This window comes from Schistocerca americana, chromosome 7 (assembly GCF_021461395.2).
Source record: "Schistocerca americana isolate TAMUIC-IGC-003095 chromosome 7, iqSchAmer2.1, whole genome shotgun sequence".
Classification (NCBI taxonomy): Eukaryota; Metazoa; Arthropoda; class Insecta; order Orthoptera; family Acrididae; genus Schistocerca; species Schistocerca americana.
The window spans coordinates 486,692,561-486,712,940 of NC_060125.1; the positions used below are offsets into that span (position 1 = coordinate 486,692,561).

At 42.0% G+C, this 20,380-nt stretch overlaps 1 protein-coding gene across 2 annotated transcripts in view; it reads right to left on the bottom strand.

The window, feature by feature from the left end:
* Positions 1-20,380, bottom strand: part of LOC124623162 (FHIP family protein AGAP011705-like) — a 238,587-nt gene that overhangs the window by 217,629 nt on the left and 578 nt on the right. For both annotated transcript variants that reach the window (XM_047148962.1, XM_047148961.1), the window contains exon 2: positions 2,552-2,733. In XM_047148962.1, coding sequence (XP_047004918.1) covers positions 2,552-2,701 — 150 coding nt within the window. In that variant the 5' untranslated portion in view covers positions 2,702-2,733. The remainder of the gene's footprint in view (positions 1-2,551; positions 2,734-20,380) is intronic.

A 20,380-nucleotide genomic window follows, 5' to 3' on the forward strand; every position in this document is an offset into this window, starting at 1 on the left:
AAATGGCCTGGGAGTCGGGACAGATTCCATCAGACTGGACAAAAGCAGTAATCACACCAATCTTTAAACATGGAAACAGAAAAGATTGTAACAACTACAGAGGTATCTCTTTAATCAGCGTTGTGGGTAAAATCTTCTCAGGTATTGTTGAAGGGAAAGTGCGAGTATTGGATGAGGACTAATTGGATGAAAATCAGTGTGGGTTTAGGCCTCTTAGAGATTGTCAGGACCAGATCTTTAGCTTACGGCAAATAATAGAGAAGTGTTATGAGTGGAACAGGGAATTGTATCTATGCTTTATAGATCTAGAAAAGGCGTATGACCGGTTTCCTAGGAGGAAGTTATTGTCTGTTCTACAAGATTATGGAATAGGAGGCAAACTTTTGCAAGCAATTAAAGGTCTTTACATGGATAGTCAGGCAGCAGTTAGAGTTGACGGTAAATTGAGTTCATGGTTCAGAGTAGTTTCAGGGGTAAGACAAGGCTGCAACTTGTCTCCACTGTTGTTCATATTATTTATGGATCATATGTTGAAAACAATACACTGGCTGGGTGAGATTAAGATATGTGAACACAAAATAAGCAGTCTTGCATATGCAGATGACTTAGTTGTAATGGCAGATTCGATTGAAAGTTTGCAAAGTAATACTTCAGAGCTAGATCAAAAATGTAAGGACTATGGTATGAAGATTAGCATCTCCAAAACGAAAGTAATGTCAGTGGGAAAGAAATATAAACGGATTGAGTGCCAAATAGGAGGAACAAAGTTAGAACAGGTGGACGGTTTCAAGTACTTAGGATGCATATCCTCACAGGATGGCAACATAGTGAAAGAACTGGAAGCGAGGTGTAGCAAAGCTAATGCAGTGAGCGCTCAGCTACGATCTACTCTCTTCTGCAAGAAGGAAGTCGGTACCAAGACTAAGTTATCTGTGCACCGTTCAATCTTTCGACCAACTTTGTTGTATGGGAGCGAAAGCTGGGTGGATTCAAGTTACCTTATCAACAAGGTTGAGGTTACGGATTTGAAAGTAGCTAGGATGATTACAGGTACTAGTAGATGGGAACAATGGCAGAAGGGTGTCCACAATGAGGAAATCAAAGAAAAACTGGGAATGAACTTTATAGATGTAGCAGTTAGGGCGAACAGGCTTAGATGGTGGGGTCATGTTACACACATGGGAGAAGCAAGGTTACCCAAGAGACTCATGGGTTCAGCAGTAGAGGGTAGGAGGAGTCGGGGCAGACCAAGTAGAAAGTACCTGGATTCAGTTAAGAATGATTTTGAAGTAATACGTTTAACATCAGAAGAGGCACCAATGTTAGCACTGAATAGGGGATCATGGAGGAATTTTATAAGGGGGCTATGCTCCAGACTGAACGCTGAAAGGCATAATCAGTCTTAAATGATGATGATGAGGAGGAGGAAAAACAAGCTGGATCAGAATAGAACGGGCAAGGTAATTGGCCATGTTGTTCACAAGATAGCCACTCTGGCATTTCCCTTAATTTTGCAAAACCACAGGACACCTCAGTAAGGACAGCCAAACAAACTTGTACATCGCTCCATCTGAATGAGAATCCAGTGCCTTAGCCATTGTGTTCCTTGTTCTGTGGGCAGTGTTGGTTTTTGTTACTGTACAGGTTGATCCTTTCTGGGAAGATCCCTTACAACACCCAAAGTACCTCAGTGGTTGTGTATAAAATGTGTCACCTATATGTAAGAAGTGACTGCTTTTTCTACCAAAAGCATGCTAACAAGGCATTTTATGTTATGGAAGTCTTGGCAAGCAAGATGTATCGTGATGATTTACTCCTGCATATTCTGCTTTGGTTATGTGTGCGACTAATTGGTTTATTTTGCTCATAGTAATCCTTTTATGTTCTCAAATATTTAACTGAATGGCAAAGGGGTTGAACATATAATCAAGGTGTTATAAACCTATACAGTGCCACTTAGCTTCCCAGTGACTGCAGCTGATCTGCTCACTGAATGTTGAAAACATACCTATTTGTGCCCACAGTTTTATTCATTCAACTCTGAAATGTTCTAATACACATTTAATTTCATGGTCACAAATGGAACAAACATAATGTAGTAAGCAAAGCACACATTTTATTTATTAAATATCTATTAACATACAACACATACTGTTCCACAGAAGTCTGAAGTTTGTAACAGGCCTACTACTAACGAAAATGAAAACGTTTTTTGCATCAGTCAACAGTCTTTTAGCTGACAAGATATTTATGTTTGTAGTAAAACTGCTAGTCATGAAATGGTCTGCTACAATCAAATGCCCATGCAACCCTACACATGTGATCATGCCCGCATTGTTGCATTTAAACAATCTTTCTGTAGAAAAAACACAATCTGTGTTTTTCATTTATGAAGTCACAACAATATCTAGTACCTTCAGTCCTCTTGACAGCTACTTGTAAAATAATCTGCAATACAGAAATGGGTGGTGGGAGATTCTGGTTCCAGCTAAGTGAAAGAAGTTGGATATACCAAGAAAATTTGTTAAAAAAGAAGGGAGTGTACACTCACCTGTGTACGTTCAATGATATCAGCAACCTGCTGCCAATGCTTACAGAAAGTATCATAGCATGCAACAGGATCACAGTCCTTAGGAGGAGAATTGGACTGTCTCCGCTTGCTAAAGCTAGCCCGCAGAGGGCTACTGCGAAGCCAGCTCATATTTCTGTGGTTATCTACAGTGATGTTTCCACCTACAACATGAAAACAATATTTTAAAACACAATAAGGCATTTGAATGAAACATTCTACAACTTCTGACCAAAAAAAATCAACCAAAAGAACACATCTATTCACTAAAACCATCTGCTCAGAATGAATGTACTGTTTGGGATTATTTTATTGACTGTGTACTCATCTGTGATAACTGAATTTTTCACATTATTACTGAAATGGCACATGCCATGCACTCTAAGTACCTAGCCATTGGATAAGATCAATATTATCGTATGTCCCAAACATTTTGCACAGGCCTATGTAATTTTACACTAAATCAATGCCGTACACAGAGTAAAGTGAAAACTGGAACTTGCATGCATTGCACCCAAAAGGTTCACTGACTGGTAAGTTAGCAGTGATGGGAGAGCAATAAAGAAACCAGTTTCAGTACTGTGAAAAAGACAAGATACATGCTGGCTGAATATGTGATAAAAAAAGAGGGCATAACATACAGCAGATGAAACGATTATTGAAAAAATTGAGTCTTTGTAAACTCACTCTCTCTCTCTCTCTCTCTCTCTCTCTCTCTCTCTCTCTCTCTCTCCCCCCCCCCCCCCCCCCCCCCCTCCCAGATTTGCAAAAAGTAAATCCAGAGGAGACTATATAGTGACAGAGTACATTTGGCTACTGAGTAACAACAAGTCTGGGTTTCTTAAAAGATGTGTTAATGGTATTAGGAGAAGGGGAAGATGTGAAAAAACTATTAGGCCCTACTGCAAAAACTTGAAGCAAGGAAGACAAGTCAAGTTTATTATTGTGTTATTATCCAAGTGGCACTCTTGCCCATCTGGAAATAATGCAATAATTTGCAAGTAAATAACTGAATTCTCATTTCATTTCAAACATTGTGATTATTAAGCAATATGTCTGTTCTTTAGCAATATACCTTAAAAAATAAAAATTTCTGACAAATTTCACTTTTCTTACTCGTTTGTAAAGTGACATCCTGCATATTCTGCAGAAATCTTTATGTTGAGTATGTGTTGGGCAGAACTGGAAGCACTAAAGAACTACAAGGTTAAACAGTGAACTTTGTAGGTTCAGCACCCATTCTAATAAATTCAGAACTGTAAAAAGTTGTGTCTAAGGCACAGAATTTGTTAATTACAGACATTTTGGCAGGTAGGAAGGAATCTGACCATCCACACACTTGCTATGGAGAGCTTTTCAGGGATATGAAACAATTCTCGCTTACCACGTATCACAGGTGAATGGAATAGAATGAGGGTAATACAGGGTTATTATAATAAAAAGTTAAACTTTTGTAACGCTGTAGAAATAACACCACTGGTCAGAATAACATCAAATTGCAATGGAATATTATCAGAGAAGGGGGAAAATGCATTACAGATGAAAAAGAATAGTTCGAAAATTGATCAATAGATGGCACTGCATGTGTCAGAATAGGAAAAATGGAAACACCTGTCATGTGCACGACCCACTGAAGTTGGTATAAACATGCCGGGTACACGACTTTACCTCCTTTCGTGTCTGCGACGCTCGCCATAACTGTCTCAATGCGGAATCATGCTCAGCTTGTAAAGCTGAATTCCAAAAATGATGACTGTGTACATATCACTCTGTGGAAGTTCCGGACACTGAAGGGTTTGAAAAAAGTCGTTGGTCCAATGACTGCCATGGCTCTGGAGAAAATTATTCGCAAATTCGAAAACGCGGGTTCTTATGGTGTGCAACCTGGTAGAGGGAGGAAACCCAACTGATTCTACGTCAGTGAAAGCAGCAGCCACAGCAATGCAGGAGGAGATGACTGGTGGTATGCAAACGTGTAGTACACAAATTGCCCGAACACTGGACATACCCCTGAGCATGGTGCACAAAATCCTACGAAATATCCTCCTTTGCCACTCATTCCAAATTATCCATGTGCAGGAGCTGCTTCCTGTTGAACTGCCAGCAAGAGAGACCTTTGCTTTAGAATTTCTTGCTCATATGGAAGCAGACGATGATTGGCTGTGGAAGATTTTGTGGGCAGACAAAGCCCACCTCCATCTGATGGTATGTGTCAATACATAGAATTGGGCAACGGAAAATCCACATGCAAATCAACCAGTACCCCTTCATCCTGAAAAGGTCACTGTGTGGTGCGGGTAAACTACAGCATTTACCATAGGGACATATTTGTTCAAAGAGGCATGTGCTTCCGGTCCTATTACCTGTACTGCGACTGGTAAGTGCTACAAGTGTCTTTTGTGCAACTACGTCATACCAGCTCTCCAACAGTGTGGATGGGATCATTTTTATGCAAGATGGCACACCTCCGAACATTGTAAATCCAATTAAGCAGCTGCTGAAGCGCCATTTTGGAAATGCTAGAATTATCAGCCACCATTTCCCTACAGCCTGGCTGTCCTGATCACCTGATCTTGATCCGTGCGAAGCTCAAAACATTGGAGAAACTAAAAGCAGAAGGAAGGCTTAAAAATCCACTACAGAAAGGGGTTGGTTGTCCCCAAAAAAAGCTTCAAATGACTGACGTCATTTCATTGGCACTAATAAACTCGAGAACGCGATCGGCCGAGCGCGTGTCATCTGCTAAAATTGACGATATATCAGGCGACAGCTGTAGACGGGCGCATAACGGAGTAAAATAGGGGCACTCAATTAAAAGGTGTCTTACCGTCCACAGCTGAGAGCAGTGGGGACAGAGTGGGGGAGGATCGCCGCTTAAAAGATGTCGATGGCTAAAAAGACAGTGCCCTATCTGGAGTCGAGTTAAAATTAGCTCCTCCCGACGACGTGTTCGGGAGGAAGAGGTCCAAGCACAAGGAAGAGCTTTCATGTCCCGCAATTTATTATGGGGAAGTGTCGACCAATGTGCGTGCCATAAAAGAACAACACGACGACATAAAACACTCCGTAGATCGGCGAAGGGAATCGATTGAATAACTGGCCGAGGAAGAGAGACTGCAGCCTTGGCCACTATATCGGCCGTCTCATTTCCACATATACCAATGTGTCCTGGGAGCCAGAGGAACACCACCAAGACGCCCCCCAGGTGGAGCAAGCGCAGATGGTCCTGAATCCGGTGGACCAGAGGGTGGAGAGGGTAAAGGGCTTGGAGACTGAGGAGAGAGCTGAGAGAATCGGAGCAGATAACATACTGTATCCGCTGAAGGCGGCGGATGTAGTGGACAGCCTGGAGAACAGCGTAAAGCTCCCCAGTATAAACCGAACACTGGTCGGGAAGCCGAAATTGATTTGGGGTGTCACCGACAATATAGGCACTCCCTACGCCAAACGATGTTTTTGAGCCATCAGTGTAAATAAATGTGGCTTCCGTCATTTGTGCACATAGAGCAGAAAATGCCCGACGATAAACAAGTGAAGGAGTACCATCCTTGGGAAACTGACAAAGGTCACGGAGCAGGCAGATCCGGGGACGGAGCCAAGGTGGTGCTGTACCCCAAGTTGTCAAGAAGGTTTTAGGAAAGCGGAAGGAAAGAGAATGGAGCAGTTGACGGAAGCGGACTCGCGGTGGTAGTAGGGAGGAGGGGCGGCCTGCATACCCTACATCAAAGGAGGTGTCGAAAAAAATGTCATGGGCTGGATTAGCAGGCATGGAAGACAGATGGCTAGCATAACGACTCAGAAGGACTGCTCGCCGATTGGACAGCGGAGGTTCAGCAGTCTCAGCATAAAGGCTTTCCACAGGGCTGGTGTAAAAAGCTCCAGACACTAAACGTAATCCACGGTGGTGGATAGAGTCGAGACGACGAAGAATAGACGGCCGAGCAGAGGAGTAAACTATGCTTCCATAGTCCAATTTCGAGCGCACTAAGGCGCGATAGGCGGAGAAGGACCACTCGGTCCACTCCCCAGGAGGTACCATTCAGGACACGGAGGGTGTTGAGGGATCACAGACAGCGAGCCGAAAGATAGGAAACGTGGGAGGACCAGCACAGTTTTCTGTCAAACATAAGACCCAAGAATTTAGCGACGTCCGAAAATGGAAGGTTGACAGGTCCTAGATGTAAGGAGGGTGGAAGAAACTCCTTACGTTGCCAAAAATTAACACAAACAGTCTTACTGGGAGAAAAACGGAAGCCGGTTTTGATGCTCCAAGAGTGGAGGCGATCGAGACATCCTTGAAGACGTCGTTCAAGAAGGCTGGTCCGTTGAGAGCTGTAGTAGATCGCAAAATCGTCCACAAAGAGGGAGCCCGAGACATCAGGAAGGAGACAATCCATAATTGGATTTATGGCAATGGCAAACAGTACAACACTCAGCACGGAACCCTGGGGTACTCCGTTTTCTTGGGAGAAAGTACGGGAGAGAGTAGTGTTCACCCGCACTCTAAATGTGCGCTCTGCCATAAATTCGCGAAGAAAAATGGGCAGCTGACCTCGAAAGCCCCAAGAGAACAGTGTGCGGAGGATGCCTGTCCTCCAACAGGTATCGTATGCTCTCTCCAGATCAAAAAATATTGCTACTGTTTGGCGTTTCCGGAGAAAATTGTTCATGATATAAGTGGAGAGAGCAACAAGATGTCAACTGCAGAATGATGCTTTCGGAATCCGCATTGGGCAGGTGTTAAAAGACTTCGGCACTCCAGCCACCAAGCTAAACGGCAGTTCACCATATGTTCCAAAACCTTACATACACTACTCGTGAGAGAAATGGGGCGATAGCTAGAGGGGAGATGTTTGTCCTTTCCAGGTTTCGGAACAGGAACGACGATAGCTTCCCGCCATCGTCTGGGAAAAGTACTGTCGGTCCAAATTCGATTATAAAGGCGAAGGAGGTAACGCAGACTATGGGGTGGTAAATGCAGCAACATTTGGACGTGGATTCCATCCGGTCCTGGGGTGGAGGAGCGAGAAGAAGAGAGTGCATGTTGGAGTTCCCGCACGGAGAAAACAGTATTGTAGCTTTCGCGATTTTGAGAGGAGAAAGCAAGAGGTCGCACTTCCGCTGCACGTTTCTGCGGGAGAAACGCTGGCGGGTAATTTGAAGAGCTCAAAATCTCAGCAAAGTGTTGACCCAATGAGTTAGAAATTGCGACGGGGTCCACTAATGTATCATGCGCGACAGTGAGCCCAGAGACCGGGGCTCAGCCGCATTGAAGGCACGCATTGCACAACACATTCTGAACATGACCCCGGAAACACTTTGATCAGTTGTGGAACATGCTGTTTCTTGATTTCAGCTTGTTCCAGAAAATGGTGGACAGCATATTGAACATGTTGTAGAATTTTGAACACTTATTTTGTTCGAGTATAATGACTTTTCTGCAGACTAGAAATCTACTCTGTAGGAATCAGCATGGGTTTCGAAAAAGACGATTGTGTGAAACCCAGCTCGCGCTATTCGTCCATGAGACTCAGAGGGCCATAGATACGGGTTCCCAGGTAGAGGCAGTGTTTCTTGACTTCCGCAAGGCGTTCGATACAGTTCCCCACAGTCGTTTAATGAACAAAGTAAGAGCATATGGACTATCAGATCAATTGTGTGATTGGATTGAAGAGTTCCTAGATAACAGAACACAGCATGTTGTTCTCAATGGAGAGAAGTCTTCCAAAGTAAGAGGGATTTCAAGTGTGCCGCAGGGGAGTGTCGTAGGACCGTTGATATTCACAATATACATAAATGACCTTTTGGATGACATCGGAAGTTCACTGAGGCTTTTTGCGAATGACGCTGTGGTATATCGAGAGGTCGTAACAAAGGAAAATTGTACTGAAATGCAGGAGGATCTGCAGCGAATTGACGCATGGTGCAGGGAATGGCAATTGAATCTCAATGTAGACATGTGTAATGTGCTGCGAATACACAGAAAGAAAGATCCCTTATCATTTAGCTACAATAGCAGGTCAGCAACTGGAAGCAGTTAATTCCATAAATTATCTGGGAGTACGCATTAGGAGTGATTTAAAATGGAATGATCATATAAAGTTGATCGTCGGTAAAGCAGATGCCAGACAGAGATTAACTGGAAGAATCCTAAGGAAATGCAGTCCGAAAACAAAGGAAGTAGGTTACAGCACGCTTGTTCGCCCACTGCTTGAATACTGCTCAGCAGTGTGGGATCCGTACCAGACAGGGTTGATAGAAGAGATAGAGAAGATTCAACGGAGAGCAGCGCGCTTCGTTACAGGATCATTTAGTAATCGCGAAAGTGTTACGGAGATGATAGATAAACTCCAGTGGAAGACTCTGCCCACACAGAGGCATACCGACAATTTCTTTCCACGAACAGTACTAGACTGGAATAGAAGGGAGAACCGATAAGAGGTACTCAAGGAACCCTCCGCCACACACCATCAGGTGGCTTGCGCAGTATGGATGTAGATGTAGATGTTTTGCGCCAGTCACATGGAAATTAATAATCCGATTTGATTTTGATTGATACATTTTATGAGGTTTTTGGCCTCAGGACAACTAAAAACCGATGTGATTGATGCTTTTTATGCAGTTTTTGGCCTCAGGACAATTAAAAACTGATTTTCCCATCCGATGTGATATGACCTTGCCATGGTGAATGGTCATACGTAACTAACAGTATCACACCAGTACACCCATGAACACTGAGTAGCACAGTTTGTTTAACGTCAACTGTACACCTTAGGCACTGTTGTATGATTCATTTGTCATTTTTAGTCGACCACTATTAAATTATGCTGCTTACAGTGTGGTACATTTTGAAAATATTTATTATACTTCTGCCATTCGTTTTCCCCCTTCTTCAATAATATTCCTTTGCAATTTGACGTCATTGTGACCGGTGGTATTATTTCTAGGGCAGTGAACAAAGCTTCTGGAGTACAGATATAGCTGTAAAAATGTGCATTATCAGACAAACTGGTCCTCACAAACTACTTACGATACAGACTCTGATTTACTCAACATGTACATGACATGATGCAAATAAATAACATTTACCATTAGCTGTGCATTTGGGGGAGCCAAAGAAATATTAAAGTGGAGATACTGTTGATAGTTGGCAAGGGTGATATGGACAGGGTTTTTATGGAACCATTAGAAAGGTGGAAGTCGGTACACTGGAAGGAGGCATGTTGAGAGGAAGTGACAGTGGAGAGCCGCAGGGTTGATGGAGTCCTTAGGGCCATGTGTCAGGTCCAGACGAAGCTGCGGCCAAGGTGTACACCATGGAGGCGTACGTGAACGGATCACAAGTAAAAGTGATAAAGGGAAGGAGAGAAGGGACCGCATGCAAACTGCAATCGTTAGCCCCGACACAGGCCACCAATGCAGGAGATGGACTGCCACGGGCAGGAAAAGGAGATGGTAATTCGGATGCTCAGGAGAACTACAAATGTGTGCAGCGTAACTGGCAAGCAGTTGTGCACGTCTGATCTGCAACGGAGGAACCCCAACCTCCACCAGTAGGCTGGTCACCGGACTTGTCCTAAAAGCTTCTGTCGCTAGTCAAACCTCGCAGTGGTGCACAGGGTCGAGTAAATGCAATACTGAGGGCGCTGCCAAACCATAAACCTCACTCCCATCGTTAATTCAGGATTGGACAAGGGCGCTGTAGAGCCGCAGCAGTGTAGAGCGATCTACACCCCAATTGGTATTGCTCAGGCAATGGAGGGCATTGAGGCACTGCCAGCACTTCTGCTTAATGTGACGAAGATGAGGAAGCCAAGTCAATAGAGCGTCGAAAACCATTGCTAAGAATTGATATGTCTCCACTACAGTGAGTGGATCGTCATGAAGGTAAAGTTCTGGGCCTGGATGAATGGTACGACGCCGACAGAAGTGCAAGACACACGACTTTGCGGATGAAAACTGGAGGCCGTGGGCTAGACTAGCAGGGTCACTAAATCTTTTGGTAAAATCAGATTTCTCTCATAGATTTCAAGGTCAATGCTGCAGCTGTTTTATCATTTGAGTGTATGAGGGGTAGCAAAAAGATCAAAATAAGGTTCTTCATCAGCTTAGCCAAGGTGACATATTGTAAGTATACTGAGTACAGAAGGAAGAACACCACAATCACATCACCATGTGTCCATTTGTCAGAAGATAAGAATCATGACTGAACTTGGTCTGGTCACTCTATGATTATATTAGATTAGATTAGATTTTTGTTCCATAGACCCAAAAATCAGATGGTTCTCGAGGACACGGAACATGTCAGAAAGTATATCATATAACATTTGCGTATAATCCTCATTTCCTTGACCATTTGTTAGGAGATTGTCAAGATATCTTAATCCATTAGGCCATAGCCTAATCCCAGTGTCACTGAATCTGTGCCTGACCACGTACTAAAGAAAAGCAAGAAGAAATTTGGAAAGAGACGTAAGGTTAAGGGTGAAGAAAAACTCTGAAGTTTGCCAAACATATTTTTATTCTGTCAGGGATAACAAAGGACCTGAAAGAGCACTTTAATGTTCAGGATAGCATTTTGAAAAGTGATTATAAAGATGAACACCAACAAAATTAAAACAACAGTAATGGTATGTAGTCTAATTGGCTATTCCTCAGGGAACGAGATTACAAAATGAGCCACTATACGTAATAGATGAGTTGCACTATATGGGCAGCAAAATAGCTGACAATGGCCACATCAGAGAGACTATAAAATACAGACCATCAATAACAAGAAAAGCATTTCTGAAAAAGAGAAATTTTTTAACTGAGAATGCCATACAATAAATAAATAAATAAATAAACAGTGAATCTGAACAGATTATCGGCTCTTCATGTATAAGTGAGGATCTAGATATTTCAGCACCATATTCTGGCTATAAAATGATACACGTCCCGAATTCCAAGGCAATTAACATATCATTAAATGGTACAGTGACAACAGGAAATGCAGTCTGAGGAACAAAAACTACTCCAGTCTGGGGAACAAAGACTACTCCAATTTCTATTTTTTTTTTTTTTTAAATCATAAAAGCCACATTTATTATAATACAGGAACAAAGCTTATTATTTCTTCAAAAATTTATCTATTGTAGAAAAAAATTAGGCAGCAGAAATAATCCCAACTGGTAGCATTATCAGAAACTTAATGCTGAAAGAAAGGCGCTTTTCAAGCAGATAGTCAGGTGCACTGTTGGGCAAGAAGTAGTGGCCAATTTGCTGACTGCACCGAGAGTGTACAGGGAACCCCATTTGAGCATTCAGTATCAGTGTGTAGCAGTAAGTCAGGAAGTGAGTATCAGTCTGTTACAGCCTTGTGATGTATTCACTTGTGACGGTAGTTGCAACCCTGAGTACTAGCCTCAGATGTTTATATGCAAAGGAGCTTTTAACTTATCATGAGGGACTATGGTCATACTTGATTCGCATTGTATAAAGTTGTGTTTTCATGTGAACATCAGACAATTACACGTCTCATTCATTCCAGTTCAGCGAGTTCTTGAGTGCTGCCCATATTAAAAATCTGTGTGGCAAGTGAAGGATTCAACTTTCCACTTTTGGGTGAGCTAAACTGTCTTTGACTAGCCTGGCTGTCCTGCTGACATTTAATAGAGACAGAATCTGCAATTAATAAAATTATGGATAGGGTTTTGATTCTGAACTGTGCCTGTTGTCATGGAAAGAAGAAGAAAAAGATGATGATGGAAAGGAGAAATAACTGTTTCAGGGTTTGTGGAAGATGGTTAAAAGTGAAATAAAACCCAGGCAACTAAAAAGTGTAGCTGGAAACTGAGGTATTCTCCAAAAAGGGTCATCACAGACAGTACAACTAAAATGGAATGATAAAATTAAGACCGTACACACTAGGTCAAGAAACTTTAACTGTTAGATAAATAAAATACATACACAAAAAAATTTTAAAAAATGTATAACAGTGCGGAGGTAGAAATTAGCTGGAGATCACTCATGGCATACACACCTCAGTGAGATGCGCAACCAGGTCACAGACTGCAGGAATATGGGTTATCGTGAGATGACTACCACTGCTGCACTGAGACGAGTTCCCTGAACACAAAAGGAGCTATTGAGTATGCCTGTTGTGGCCAATATGCAGTCAGCACAACATGACAGTATCTTTCCGAGATGCCTGGAGAGAAGTATGCCATGCCTTGGTAGTCCTCTAGATTGCTCTCAACTTGTTGAGGGTCACAGTAGCCTGTCATTCCAGATCTCAGGTTTTCAAAAGTTGATGTCGCAGTTGCAGTCTTAGGTCTACGCCAGGTAGCCCACGTTCAAGTTTGTCTCTTGTGGTTACTTTTTCAGCTAATTTTGTTTTCAGGGGGCTCATTTCACAGAACACTCATGTGGCTTGGTGTTCAGACGAATGTTACTGTAATTCCAGAGCTGTGTAGATCAACTAATAGGTCTCAAAAGCCAGCGACCAAAGAGTTTCTGGGGTAGCACTGAGATATGCCTTGTAAGCACCTCATGGAGCCACTATAAACAAGGGTGTTCTCTGCAGCAATAATTTTGACGTACTTCCGAACACATGATATGATGGCCAACTCTGTAGTGCATACAACTGGCTGGTTCAACTGGCTCCGAGCACCATGGGACTTAACTGCTGAGGTCATCAGTCTAGTGCATACACTGCACACACTCGGCTGAGAATATTTATCATGCCCCCTTGCATGTCCAAAAGCACAATCAACCCTGCCATTGACTTTTGATCCGTAGGTGTAGATACATGTTGAGTTTGGGTGGTTGTGAAGAACTGAGCAGAACGGGCATGTGAGAATGGTAGGATTAGCATTTTCTTAGGGCAACAAAACAGGTCCGTCAAAACCATAAGACTGGGTACACACCATAGGAGGGAGGGAGGGGGAGGAGGGGGGGGGGGGGCGCACTGCGTACACAGACAAGAGAGGAAGCCTGAGGTCTGTGCACAGGGCTTCCAATTGTATCTCAGCTGGTCTACCCATTTTAGGGTGATTCATAAACAATCTGAACTATAGGTTGGGAAAAGGTGAACTAACACTAACTGCCGGGCATCTGAAAGATTGTGACAACAGAATTTTTCAAGATTTGCTAGTGTCTGGCCCTCAGTGGTGGGATACCAACTTCCACTAGGAGGCTGTCTACAGGGCTTGTATGGAAAGCTCCAGTTGTCAAATGGACACCACTATGATGGACAGTGTCTAACAAGCTCATTACTGATGGGTGCTGCTGAACCGTAACCAACACACCCATAGCATAGATGCGATAAAATCAAAACTTTGTACAATCACAGAAGAACTGTGCAGCCTGCGCACCAGGAGGCACTGCTGAGAAATGTAAGGTATTAAGTTTTCTCCTGAAATTTACCTAGAGGTGGTGTAATCAAGTTAACTTATTATCAAACAAAAAGCCTAAAAACTTGAAATGTTCAACGAGTTCAAGTAACTGGTTAAGGAGGTAAAGTTCTGGGTATGGATGCACAGTCCTGAGTCTACGGTTCAGCAGCACCCATCAGTAATGAGCTTGTTAGACACTGTCCATCATAGTGGTGTCCATTTGGCAACTGGAGCTTTCCATACAAGCCCTGTAGACAGCCTCCTAGTGGAAGCTGGTATCCCACCACTGAGGGCCAGACACTAGCAAATCTTGAAAAATTCTGTTGTCACAATCTTTGTGAGAGAACACTGAAATCTATGATTCAGGGTGCAGTTATGTATTCTCTGTGTAGCCCCCTGAAGTTAGATCTCTGTGGGGCGCACATGATGTAGAGATGTAATAGAGACAAAGGTCCTGCACATACAGTGACAGCGATACTGTGGGTCCCACTGCAGCCACGACACCACTGACTGCAATGGTAAAGAGGGTCACACTTGGAATCAATTCCTGAGCTACCCCAAATTCCTGTTAAGTATTCACTGTTAAGGGTAGACACTTTCCAGACCTGGTACAGTAAGAGGGGTTTGACATCTTGGATACAAAAGCCCCACTGATGAAGAGTAGTCAGGATGTGATGGTGCCAGGTGGTACTGTACACCTTCTGCAGGCCAAAAACCACAGTGATCAAGTATTGGTGATGTGTGGAATCTGCATACTGCAAATTCCAGATGAAGCACTTGGTCTGTAGTGGACCAGAATGCCCAAAAGCCACTTTGAAATTGCAATATATGTCAGGCCCAATATAGTCTGTAGTTGAACATGACTTTGAATAATTTATACATCCTGTTCATTAGGGAGTGTTACCAATAATTAGCAAAATTTGATGGCTTTTTCCAGGTTTCAGGGCAGGAACAATAATAAACTTACCCTTAAAAAAATACAATTTAAAAACCCGTGAATGTGTTTTATGCTGTCACAGCTAAGGTGTTTAAGTATTTGGTTATGGATTTTATCATGTCCAGGGGATCTCTCTCGACACACTGCTAAAGCACTGCAGAATTCCCATTCACTAAATGGAACACTGTATGGCTCAAACCCTTGTGCATGAAAGGATAGGGAGTTTCTCTCCGCCAAACATTTCTTGATCAGGAAATTAGAATGGTAATTACTGCAAGCGGGCACCTCAGTGAAGCGTGTCACAAAATATTCGGCACTGGCAGCAGGATCAACACAGATGTTGCCACAGAGAGAGATGCCAGGAACTATCATGAAGAGTGTGGGGTTGCAGAAGCGGTAGGGTTAGTCCACGTCTGAGACAAAGGGGTTGGGCTCTCACACATGATAGATACTGTTCCCAACACTTCCATTTTCACTTTTTTATTAAAAAACTGTCCCTGCACTTCAAGTCTCTTGAATGCTATTAAATGTTCCACAGAAGGATTACGTTTGTGCCCTTGAAGTGCCCTTCAGTACTCCCCAACAGCTTGCAGCTATTTTCTCAGGATGCCACGGCACACATTTCTGGTAGGAGAGGTCTGAAGAATAGGGTATTGTTACTTCTGCAGCCTGTATAATTTTGTCAATGGTACCTCTTACCACCCCTCTGACAGCAATCTCTTGACTGACCTCAAAAGTAGCTTACCAGGTGAAAGTTTGCCAATTGGCTTTCTGAAGTGACCACTGTGGTACACGTTCAGTTGGTCGATGGCTTGAGAAAGAGACACTGATAAGAATGTGCTTACTGATGCAGAGATCTCCATGGGCATACCAGTGGACCAAGTGTAAGACACTCGACTGCAGACTGTAAAACCTACAGCTGAGGATGATCCACAGGTTGTACTGAAAAGTGTCACTCCACTAGCATTAAGTAGTCAGACTTCCAGCTTTGAAATTAACTGTACCATTACTTCTTCCCTGGTAGATGTGGTTTCAATGTCTCACAGGGGATTGTAGACATTGAATTCCCCTGGCCGTTGATGGAAGAGTGGAGGCAGTTGTTCCACCAACTCCACTGGCTAGTGATATGGCATAGACATATCCAGAGGTAGATTGATATTAGATACTGCTAGCCCAACTAGGAAGTAGACACGAACAGCCATAGCTTCTAAAGCAATGGTTAGTAGCACCTGCTCAATGAAAGTGTCATAACGAATGAGCGTCCAGACCCCTCCACACACACACACACACACACACACACACACACACACACACACACACACACACACACACACTTGGTGTTAGTGCTATTTTGACAGTACGATTCACAGTTATTTATAGTAGAAAGTTGACTTTCTGAGAATCTTTTCTCCTGAAGTGCTACACCAACTGCAGAGTAAGTAGCCATTAACTGACTGAGTTTGGCCAGGTGGCGATAGTAGCTATTACAGGTCCACTGAGGGAACATTAGAATACTATCTGAGAATGCAAAGATAGAGAAACGAGAGAATTAAATACTTTGCAGCAGAGTCATTTTCGATCTGTTTCTTCATTTGCTTTCATAGCCTCGGCCTCTGTGAGGATGGTGGCCAGATCGAGCGATGCACCAGAATTCATTTTAACTTTTGATTATCGTCCTTGTCTCTGTGAAGTTCTGGTTTCTGTGAGGATTTTCCTGTCTCAACTTCTACAACAAGGATGGACCACTTTTCTTCTATGACCTGCAGCCTGTGGCTCTGTCAGCCATTGAGTGGTGCAGGACTGCTGCTCTGTTTCTTCATGAGGAGGAGTGAGGGTGCACCTTGGCAGGTGTCCTTTTCCCTGATGATGTCTAAGGAGGACGAGGCAGCTCCAGCTGCACCGATGGGTTGGTTTACCACTGGTACTGCCAGTTCAGGGGACAAGGTAGCTGATGTCACCTCCCTCAACTGAAGAACAGGATCTGACATGGGACTATGACCAGGAATTACTGGTTTGAGACTCTGTGATCACACTAGGTATGGATTTTGACACAGTTGGTTCAAGGTGTTCAAACTTTTTCTTAACACCCTGATAAGACAGGCAGTTGTACCTCCCAGTATCAAGTAAGAGTTTTATTGTGGCTTTTAAGAACTGGAAATGTGGGCAAGTGGAATGCAGACCAATGGTAACTTGTCAGTTTTTATGTTTTCAGCCATTCCTTATTTGCTTCTATATTCTTGGATATGTGATCCATCTGTGCAAGTAAATGAAAAGCTGTTTGTGTTGTACTATATGCATTTCACTTCTTTTCATTTGTGATGCATCTTCAGTGGAGGGCATTACATGTTTGTTTTATATAATAATTAGATTATGTGATGTCTAGAGATATATTACGGTATTACAGTTTTTTGTTATTCTCTCATTAGGTAAGGAACAGCTATTTCGGTGCGAGTCTCAAGAGAATAAAATTACATTTGGTTTTATTTACAATTTTGTGATTTTATTAATCCACACTGGTCATGTTAGAGTTGTGCTTAGCTGCCCCTCTTACACTAGGATGCCAGATTTTTGGCATTTGCTAAATATGTTTCAAATTAACATTTCGCTTTAGCTGATTTGGTAATTTATTACTTTCCTGTTCATTGGAAGGGCTCTATGCAAGTATAGCTTTCCTGCAATGTTAGGAGTTTTATGTTTTAATTGTTCATTCTAATATCTGTATGTACTCTCTCTCTCTCTCTCTCTCTCTCTCTCTCTCTCTCTCTCTCTCTCTCTCTCCCTCTAGATGAATGAAAAACACACAGTGACAGTTTACAACAGTATATGCAGTAAACACACACAACCAATACACAGTGAACGTGAAGCGTTCAATTGAAATGTATTTGAAAAATGCAAAAATCAGACATCCTGATGCACGAAGGCCAACTAAGTAAAACTCCATGACAACACATAGGCCTACGGATTAACAAGGTCACAAAATCATAAGAAGGACAAAATCTTAATTTAAACTTTCAAAACTTGTATCACAAAATTCGTTCCTTGCATAAAAAGGACCAAAAAAAAAAAAACTGCAATAACATATCTGTAATCATTATATAACACCATTATTATAAAGATACAGCAAACATGTAATATGAGCAACTGAAGATGTTACACAAATAAAAAGAAGATAAATGCACATGGCACAAAACAATCAGTATTCAATTTAGTTGCATAGATAGACCATATCTCCAATACCAATGTTCACTTGTTTACAAATAGTTTCATTTTACCCACTCAGTAATTTACAGGACCTTGTTGCATAGTGTTATACTGTAGGACAAAATCTAAAACACACAATCCAACAACCATTGCTACCACAGAAATACAGCAAGTTCACTTAAGTTGCTGCTTGATTCTGTTTAAGTTTTATTTATTTTGAAGAAGTATGCTACAGGATTTAACTTCTGTTAATTTCCTTTTTATTTGTATTTTGTGCTCAGGATGGGCATTAGCTGGTGGGTGAGTGGCTTTTGGCGAGCAACTTGTGGTTTATGGAGGTTAGGACCCATTTTTTCGGTGCTCTGTTTGTTAGTGAATGGTTGCATTTTGGCTCAACTTAAGTATTGGGCTGGTTCAAAGAAAAGTTGGCAATGCGAACTGGAGACTATATGCATCCAGTAGTGTCTGGAGACTAGTTCATATATAGTCACAAACCAAAGAAAGTAAAGCTTATTTTGGTATATGCCCAAAGTAGCACGGAAGAAAAGACTAAGATAGGTTGGAATGTTATAGTTTTGAAGTGTGTTTGTAAAACCAGCAAATGTGAATGGGGGGGGGGGGGGGGGGGGCTAGCGGTGGTGACACAGACGTGTAGGACAGTCCAAGATACAGGTTGGGTCTGAAACTGAGATTGGCTGTTCACTTGCAGCAATAATTTTTAAAATGACAGCTTCAAAAAGTTGGTTGAGTATTTTCAGAAAGTTTAAATTTTTGAGACTGGAGTTAGAAGATGCCTACTCTAAAGACTGCATAACACACACTAAACTTCTATGAATGAAAACTGTTTCCCAAATGAAGTAGTGTGTGCCCACAAAGATACTTGCAAACAGAATGTCAGCAGCATATTATACCCAAAAGAGTACTGTCATCAATGTGTAACTGCCAGTGTCTTTTTGTAACATACTGTTCATATGTATACTCAGTTCTTTAAGTATGGAATTCTTTTCTGCAAAAAATATATACAAAATATGAACGTAGTTTACAAATTACTGAACAGAGCCATAAGAACAGTAACTAAAAATGGTAATTGAGCTAATTGTAAAGATCTGTTCAAAACACTTGGGAGCTTAGGTACACTGTGTGGGTATATTTCTCAATATTAGAAACTTAATCACCTATGCACATTAAAAATGACTTTCATCATTATTGCACAAACAGCTCTGACCACGACCACATAACAGATCTTGATTTAACTCGCATTTACCAAGAAAGAATAAATGTATAGCTCATTACAGCATTTTCCAGCAAATAATATAACCATAGCTACAACAAACTGCACAACAGGAAAATTAAAGAGATTACTAAAACAAACTTATTTAAAAAGGCAGTTAAAAACTCTCTCTTGAGCAATACATTCTATACAATGAAGATTAGATAAGAAAAACTAGGAGTTTGGTGAAAATGTAACACAAATAATAAAAATAATGATGGTAATGATAATAAAATATCCATCATAACACTTTCACAACTTTCCCTTCTCTGAAGAACCTTATTCCCTAACCTCTGCAATGTTTAATAGTAACAGCATATCTCACTCATTATAGCAGGATGCTGACTGATTCTCAGATGAGACGCTGTAATGCATAATACAGAAACCAAATGTCACTATTGACCTGATGCCAGCTGATAGTGTGTGTAGTGTTACATTATGAGGGTTGCTCCTGCCACAGCCAACTACCTATTCCATCCTTGTAAAACTAGACCTGTAAGCATCTAACTGCCTGTGTCTATTTTTTGTAGTTATTAAATTGCAATGCCATGACATGTCCAGTATCCTTGTAAAAGCAATCTCTGTGAGTGTGTGTAGGGGTGGGGGGAGGGAAGGGAGAGGATACTAATTGTGTCATTTGTACATTTGATCAGTAAATCCAGATCACAGCAATCACACAAACAAGTACGGTGGCACTCAATAACAGGGAGTATAATTGTGAGTAATGTGTTACACATAACTTTGCAGAATATTTTCGTTCGTGTTTTACTCAAGCAGGAACACTAGATTGTAACGTCTTGTTGTTGACGCCAGTCATTTCCTAAAGTGCTTGCAAACTGCCTCCCTAACTTTCAAGAACTGTTACGTGATGTTCTGTAATACAAAACAATCACTGTACTCCTTCCACAATGAACTTCACTTTTCCTATCTTAGTTCTCTATAAAACTAGTACTATATATTACCCGCCTGAAGTAGGACATTACAGGTACCACAACACTAATATTGACTTGCGCCACACCAAAGTAGTA